The sequence below is a fragment of the Colius striatus genome, chromosome 13 (genome assembly GCF_028858725.1).
Source record: "Colius striatus isolate bColStr4 chromosome 13, bColStr4.1.hap1, whole genome shotgun sequence".
NCBI classification, from domain to species: domain Eukaryota; kingdom Metazoa; phylum Chordata; class Aves; order Coliiformes; family Coliidae; genus Colius; species Colius striatus.
Genome location: NC_084771.1, coordinates 8,317,823 through 8,326,474, shown reverse-complemented (window position 1 = coordinate 8,326,474; position 8,652 = coordinate 8,317,823). Strand labels below are relative to the sequence as shown.

The 8,652-nt window shown below is 42.5% G+C and overlaps 1 protein-coding gene across 1 annotated transcript; it reads right to left on the bottom strand.

The window, feature by feature from the left end:
• Positions 1 to 6,079: 6,079 nt before the first annotated feature.
• On the bottom strand, positions 6,080 to 7,255 carry TENT5D (terminal nucleotidyltransferase 5D). Its single transcript, XM_010207437.2, has one exon. The coding sequence runs from the start codon at positions 7,253 to 7,255 to the stop codon at positions 6,080 to 6,082; it is 1,176 nt and encodes a 391-aa protein (XP_010205739.1).
• Positions 7,256 to 8,652: the final 1,397 nt, after the last annotated feature.

The following is an 8,652-nucleotide window of genomic DNA, read 5'->3' as shown; positions in this document are numbered from 1 at the left end:
CGGTGGGGTTTGCTGTGCTGTCTGTGTTCACACACACACAGCACACAGGGAAAAGGGAATAAAAAGATCACATTAACCTGTGCACATACAGGCACACACTTGTCCATAAACATATATCCACGTGACCTGGGCTCAGTTCTCCAGAGGACTTCTTTGTATTTCGTGATACGTAGCGGAGGGAGCAGCTTTGGAGAGGATTTATTACGGGACTGGATTGCTTCCCATGGTAACTAATTGTGATTTCAGAAACACAGGTTCTGCCATGGCACGAGATGAAATGGAGCTGAATATGGAAGCAGCTGGTAAGAAGAAAATCGCTTGCTTATGAAATAGTATTTAATGATGGAGGCTGATGGAGCAGAAAAAATGAAGGTGGGCAGGGATCAGAGCACAAAACAGCCCTCCCTTTCCTGCTTGTATTGCCTTAGATTTGTAAGTCCTTAGGAAAGTGCTTGGTGAATATTGAAGGGAAACCCCTTATGTGGGCTGCCTTCCCATTTCCCCACTCACCACTTTACTAAGAGGTAGACTATTAAAAATCTGACTGTATAAAAATGAAACAGTCAGGAAATGAAATTATGGCTGAATGGTTGTTACTGGTTAAAATACAGGAAGGCTTTTACAACAGTCTATGCATTTTACTATCAAAAACAGGTGAAAATGTGTTTTCAGCAATGCTAAAAAGAAAAACAAGGGGGGAAAATGGTTTCCCAGGCTGTGGGTGTCTCGCTGCTTCCCTGTACCCAGGCTCGGGATGGCAGCGGGTGCCTGAGGAAGAGCCGAGTGCCACTGGCTATGCACATGTGGAGCAAACTTTGAAGATCATCCCAAGTCCATTTATGAGTGTCATTAAAGCAGAGAGGAGGTTTTCAGATCCCCCAGCACAGCAGATTGCCGTTCCTCTCCCCATCCCTTCAGTCTCATGGGCATTTGATAGCGAAAGGGCTTTGGAGTGCAGCTGGAAGGGGCTGGCAAGGGGGATGGAGCCTCTCTGGCACCCTCAGGCTGCTGAGGTCAACTGAACCCACCTGCTTTTCCTCCTCCTTTCCATCAAATGACAGCATCTTTGCCATATGTGCAGCCTCTTCACCGCACAGTCAATCCCCCAGAGGCTCAAAGGCAATAAACACCCAAATTGGGTATTTCCAAGCTCTCACATGATGCTAAAACTTCCAGCCTGTTCCTTCCCCTCCTCTGGAAGACACCAAAGAGTCAAACAGTGTGTTGGCACTCCCAGGAAGAATAATATTGTTTTATCTTGTCCTTTTAAAAACATAAGACTGAATGAATTTGGGCAGTAGCCCAAAACCAAGCCCAAAAGACCCAACCAACCAAAAAAACCCCAAACCCACCCCCACAAAAAACCCCAGAAAATCCAGTATGCAACCAAAAATTTAACTGTGATGAACGGGGCCCAACCCAAAACCCCATTTGTAGGAGTTTCTCTGACCTTGGTCCAACATCACTGTCATTGGCCTTGTTCATACTTGGCAGAAATCCTACAGCCTGGATCAATATGTGTTTAGGTTTGTGGGAGTGTGCACTCAGCATAGGTAAAAGGTACTTTTAAGTATATGTAAAGGCAAATCATCGGTCAAGTTCAGTACTAATTTTATTTACCCAGCAGACAGTCGTGTTTTTATCATAGAAATATATATCTAGGCACTTCAAATGTGGATATTTGCCCCAAGGCTGTTTGACAGGTAGCACAGAGCCATTCAGATGTGTCACAGGTATTGGTGAGACTCAGGAACCATCAGCGTAGGTCTGAGGCAAACGGGGGTTGGTGGTTTATGGACCTCAACTGTAACCAAATCTTTCTCCCTCTTGCAGGTACAACACACCAGACTGGCTGCTGGGAGAAGTCTGCATGCTAGGATTGAAGTCCCACCAGAATAATGAAGGTATTACAAGCAAACCATCCGTTAAACAAGAACGTTGTTTTAATGATTGCTCCCCAAATACCCAAAGGCACTAGTCAACACTGTGGACTAATGACCTACAAATCTGTGTGATTAGTACACATTTTTAAGCATGACAATATTTTTCTCAACAGCTTCAAGTGGCACATTCAGTGCAACACTTCCTCTGTCACCTGCAGCAGCTTTCTCCTGAATGCCATTTTAGTTGAACAGAAAATCGTATCAAACACAAACTGAGCCGCAAGAGTCACACTGACCCGCCAAGCGCTCTCAGCTGTCCTTTCCCCAGGTATTTCTACAAGTCACACTGGATACACACCTCTGTAACTCCAGATCTGAGTCGCTGTAACTCCTCCAACATCAAATGACACAGCTAGCAAGTGGTAGATCGGATCCTTTGCTTCACAGCTCTGCGGGCTCAGTGGAACACAACAGACGATAAAACATCTCAACCGAGGACACTTTTACATCTCTTTTAGCCACTGCAAAAACCTTTGTAACGTGTCGAGTACAGAGCTCACAACTCACATTAAAGGAACTACCATAAAGTATATGCTTCAAACAGACCTTTTACAATAGAACACAAGATCCAAATGATGGGTTTTTTAGGAAAGCACTTGAAACTTTAACACTTAGGTCCTGACAACATTAGGTTACTTTAAGCTGTAAACCTGAAGGAGTTTTATGTGATTAAACAAAATCAGCATTACAATTTCCAGGTATTATTGAACAGGTTTGTAACAACTAGATAGAGTTATAATGTAAACATGGAGCTCAGGAGACCAGGACTGAGAAAACCCTCTCAATTCTTTATAGGTTTATATATCTGCACATGGTAAAACCAGGAACAACTGGAAAAGAAGGTTACAGCATTTCACTTTAGAGATTGATATCAGTGTTTTGCAAGCAGCAGTCTATACATCATCCCCTTTGTAATATTAGTGTACAGTACCATTACTACCTTGGAAAAAAAACCCTCTCTGGGTCAAACACTGCTGCCAGGCATCAGTCTAAAACGTGGAGGGCAATATTTAAATCCATCAGATTTTGCTAATTGCCTGTGTATGTGTATGTGAGATTTTATACATGTAAATCTATATAAAATCATACACCTCAGTCTTTCAAAGCCAAACTACCTCTAGGTAAGAAACACAAGACCTTTTTCAATAAATTTAAAGGGTTTATTATTTATACCTGAGACGTTTTTGCATATTGATGTCTTTGTACCTTTACCAGCAGGTACTCACCTAAGTCCTTGTCTTTTTTCCAGGGTCTCACACAAAGCCCATTAGAGTTAGGTGGATTCTTCCTACTAACCCTGTGGGCTTTGCCAGAATCCTTCTCCATCTAACCTGGATGTATAAACAGAGGTGTAACAGGATTAAATGTATCTATTTAAAGAACAGTTGCTGTACAAGTGAAGAGGTTAGTTTATACAAATCCAGAGCTAGCTCACCATTCCTGGCCCTTTTCACAATGTCTGATTGAAAAGAGGAAGTACAGTCCTTTATACAGGTGATGCATGTTTTTACTTGTTGGTTAAAAACCCACTTTTTGAAATCTTTCTCCAGGTAAAGGACCATCAGCTGTACATGATGTGTTCAAAATGCTTCTTCTTGGCTCTTGAGAAGATCAGCCCACTTCTCCACCCAGTGACAGAGGAAAGCAGGAGTGGAGGAGTGGTAAGTTGATGTGGCTACATTACATTAAGGTCACAGGCCAATGCAGATAGAGTGAGATTTTCAAACAAATTTAGGGAGCTGAGGAGCCCTGTTCCTCCTGAAACTGAAGCCACTGGGTGTCTGACTCCCACTGATTCCCCAGAGAGTCCCAGTTGTGCCCAGTGCAGCTTTGGGCTCTTCAGCCCTGCAGATCACACGAGCAGAGTGCAGCAGCACAAGCGTCAGCAGGGACAGAACCCACATAAGGCTCCTACAGAATTTCACAGTGCTATTTAATTTGGCAAACACCAAACTAAATGTAGAGGTTCCCTTTGCATTCCAAACAGCTCAATTAACAGCAATGAAAAGAAAAAAAAGAGAAAGAATCCACCACACTTTCCTCCATTTTTCTTCCAAGAGGGGGGATCCCCTAGAAGAGCTTCCATGCAAACAGTGTTATCATTTCTGATAACACAGCAGTTAGAATTGCCCTTTGCATTGACTGTACCATAGCCAATGGAAGCAGCTTCACTAGTGGAAGTGAAAGTGTGCTTTTAGACAAAGAATTGGATGTAAAAAAACAGAAAAAAAATCATAGTACTACATCCATCAAAGACATCACAAAATGAATCAGCTTACAAGTAGGTTGGTGTACCCTTCTCATGTTGCAGAAACATTGGGGTTTGCACTATAGTTTACAAAGGAGTTGATGACTTTAATGACGATGATGAGCAAAGTCATCTTCAAATAGCTCTTTGTTCTACCGTACAGGTATACAAAGGGAGAGAGGAAAGCTACATTTCACTGGCAGTGGGACTTCATAGACCTTAGAAATTTTAGAAAGGTTTGATTTTAAAATAGTGGCGTGTAGCCAACGTTTCTGAACTGGCCGAGGATGAGCACAGACAGTGATGCACCAGCAAGGAGCTCCTAGTAACGACATAGTGGCACGTTAAGCATCAGATGGAAGAAACTCTACTGCTTTGCATTTCCAGTTGGCTGTTCCAATTTTCACAGCTTTCACCCATTCTAAGTCTCCTTTTCATACATATTCCTTCTTGTGCTGCATCCAAACCGCCTGAGTTTGGGTGAGAACACCTCAGATCCATCTGTCCCACACCTGCTCGTGCTGAAGCTGAGTGTTCCCACCTCTCTGCCCAGCAGCACTACGAGCACGTTGTGCCCCATGGGTGCAGTACCGAGGACACATGTTTTCCTTTCTGTAGTTCAGGAGCTCTCTAGCATGATTGCCAACAGCATCACGACGTTCATGGAGCAACTGGCACAGGGAGGCACTTATGTGACATGTTTAAAACTTATCTTTGGTAAACACACACACACACAGACACACACACACACAGAGACTTGTAACTAATGTTTTACTTCCTGGTTGTAAAAGAAATCTTCATTTGCTACCAGTGTATGTGTGCAGGTATCTAAACAGACACAGGACATGGCTAGTATAAAATGTTGTGGGTATTTTTTTCTCAAATGCCACTGCCAAGGATTTGTTTTCATTCACCTAAAAACATCACAGTCCTGGGCTTTCTGTGTATTTCCTGACCCTGTTTATTAGGCATTAAAGTATCTCTGTTCAATAACAAATTAGCAATAGAAAACAAGCCCTATGTGCTCAGTTTTCACCTTCTTTCTCGTTTTGTTACCTCGTTCTTTGGGAACAATTGAATCAGAATTGTTGTATCTCTCACAACTTTCGTTATCTGTGAGGCAGATCCTGGGGTCCAAAGCTGCTTTACTCAAGCAGCCAAATCTCTCCCTCAGAGCAGTGGAAATTTTGGATACACAAAAATGGAGTCTGCTCTTGGTCAGGATGCTTCCTACTAACCATCACTAAATAGGACTCTGGGGAGGAGAGGGGGTCTCACCTCTCTAACTGGACCTGAAGAGTGATCAGAGCCTGTAAAGCAGAGCTCAAACCACGGAGAGACAGGCCATCAGATATATGTGTTTTGAAAAGGTGATGGAAATAAACTTTGCTGGAACTGCATGGGCATAACTGATGGATTATCCATGTTAATGTACCCTGAACCACTTGGTTAACATGGATTATCCATGTTAATGTACCACTTCTAAAATCAGGCATTTCCACTGAGAGGTATTCTCTTGGCTTCATTTTTCATTTACACTGTTGGAATTTGGCTTAAGATTTTTTTCTTTTAGAACCCAGGATATAGTGCATCTTGTTGTATAAAATTAGAATAATTTCTATCCTTCTCTTTTCATTGGAAAACAAAAAAGTATAGCCCAAACACACGTAGGGGTAGAAATAAATACTTCAGGAATGACAACCGTTTCGCTTACTTTACACTCTGCTCAACAGTGATCTAGACATCGACCAACCAAAGAACTTTGGCAACTCGCACAAAAATATGTCCTTCAATCAAAAGTGATGATAAAACGTGCTTTAATGAGGCCTTTATTATGAAGAGAACTGGAGAGAGGAGTGTGTCAAGTGCTGAGGAGGTCACAGTGTTCCTAAACCATGCCGCTTTGCACTTGTATGTGGAATGGGTACGGCTGGTAGATGATGGGTGGTTGTCCGTGAGCAATGTAGTAATTGCTGAAGTTTCTGTCACTGATATACGGAGCAGGCTGATAATAGCACGTTACATTGGCTGCATTTGGGATGATATTTTGCTCTCCAAGTACTTTTAAAGCCAGAATTGTGATCATATTCAGAGTTTGCCTTCGTTCGTGCCCCATGAGACAGACTGTGCTCTCGTTTACAACACCACGCAGAGTCATCAAGTAATCATATTTGCTTTTCTCTTCCCCAATAAAGTGGTTGCGAAGATATGACTCAATTTTCCTCTGCTGCTCAGCAACATCTGGAAAATCAATGAAGAACCTGGAGCACATGTAACGTTCCAGAGATTTAATTTCGGCCTCGTCTGCTGGCTTAAAGTCACGAACCAGGAGGTTGCTGTACTTCAGGAGGCCACCTCCTCTGATCTCCTCCGGGTTCCTTGTGGAGATCAGTTTGTATTTTAAGTGGTCCATTGCTTCGTTGAAGTCTCCATACATGCTCTCAGCAATGACAGTGGGGTGAGAGTCCTCTGTCAGCTTGCGGTCTGTTGCTCTGTAAATGTTCAGTATGGAGTCCAGTATGATTTGGAAGGAGTCCACACTAAACTCAAACTGCCGCCTGAGCGAGTTGACAAACTTTAGTTCTACATTCTTGCCGCTGTTGTTTGACAGCGAGATGAGACTCCAGCGGTCATGGTCGGTGGAGACTTTGACCATCTTCTGCACATAGGCATCTTTCATGGTCTGAGCAGTGATTTTTTCCTTATTAACACATTTTGGCAAGAAGTCCAACAGGCAATTGAGAACTGCTTCCTTAACAACCTGGAACTCGAGCTCACTTGGTAGTTCCACCCCGAAAATGATGTCCAGGTCCTTGTAGCTGGTTCCATTCTGCTTTACCAGGATGTGACTGGCTGTGGAACCGTTCAGGCGGATGTCTCTAACGTTGATTTGCTTTTCAATGAGCTGTTCCTTTACCACATGAATGATATCCTTTGGCTTTACATCCAGCGTTGGAAAATTTCCTCTCCCATGAATAGGTATGACCTCAGCTAAAACTTGATCCAGGATTTTAATCTGATCCCAGGTGAGACTACTGAATCTGTGGTCTAAGTCCTCAGTCATTGTGATGTCGGTTGGCTGACTAGGGAGAAACAGAAAGTGAGAGACAAATGTTAGAACTTGCTCAAATACACGAGCCTGACATTTCACTCAGTTATAGCAAATATATCTTCCTTCCTTGGTGCAGTGACAGAGCAGTTCATTTTGCAGAGGCACAACCCCAGTTAACGGCCTGAGTCAACCACTGCACTTGTCACAGGCTTTTATTTGAATTTTAATGTACTTGGGTTTTAATCCTGCTGAGAAACCACTCTTATTGTATAATCCATGACTCAAAGTCAATGCAGTAAACCATATAGACTTCACTTAAAGCTACTCAAAGGCTAGCAACATGAAATACTTGGTGGTTGTAATGAAACTACAAACAAAATTTACTGTGAAGAGAAAAATGAGTTAAATGAGCAAACCTGTTCTTTCTGTCCTGACTGAAAAACCCCCACCTGCAGTGACTTGCATATTTAAAACCACTGAAGACCAGGAAGCTGTTTTAAAAAGCAAGAATGATGCAATGTGCTCGTTGTTTATCAAGCCATATGCCTTGGATGTACTTTAGTCTCTGTGGGTCATCTATATGCATGTATCCTTTAATGCCACTTGTTACCATTTAAGAACTGGATAGCCAACAATTCTTCAGCTGTTTCCACTATGTTTCTGAGGTGAAATCTTTGGATTCTAAGCCATTAATCGTGTCCCTACGTCAATGTACCAATGCTACTTTGGAAGAAAAGTGAAATGGGAGATGAGAAACTTTGGTGGTGATCAGGTGTGAACAGGATCTTCTCAGTGAGTCACCACCACGTGAAAGAAGCGACTTCAGAGGATCTGCCAACACTGCAAACATACTGCTGAAACAGTGAGAAATGTTTCTGCAGGCAGATGGCTGAAACATATTTTTTCAGCTAAAGTTCAAGAATAAAGTACAACCATAGTGAATGAGAACACCACCAGAAGGTCTACACTGTTGTTTCTCCATCGGTAGCGACTACATATGTACCTTGTCATGTATTTTCCTTCCCCTCCCTTCAGATTCCAGATTCTGGAACATTTCAGAAATTTCAAGTGACTTGTGAACTGTCAAATGGCTTGGGAATATTACAGAGCTGTTTGTCACATACTTCTATGATAGTTACAGCTCATAAGTAAGCTAATCAAGAGCACATGTAATTGCAAGCACCTTTCTGGCCTCGTTACAAAGAACGAAGCTAACCATGTGTTTGAAGTTAAACACGTGCTTGAAAAGTTGGCTACATCAGGACCCAAGCTGGGAGTTTAATTGCCCCTGAACTGAAGGTGGGAAGGTCTTGGATGCAGTCTATAGATTCGGCACAAGTAAGTATTTTGTGGCTCTGTTTATGTATCTCCATATACCTAATGTGGCAATATAGAAGTGTTGGCATACA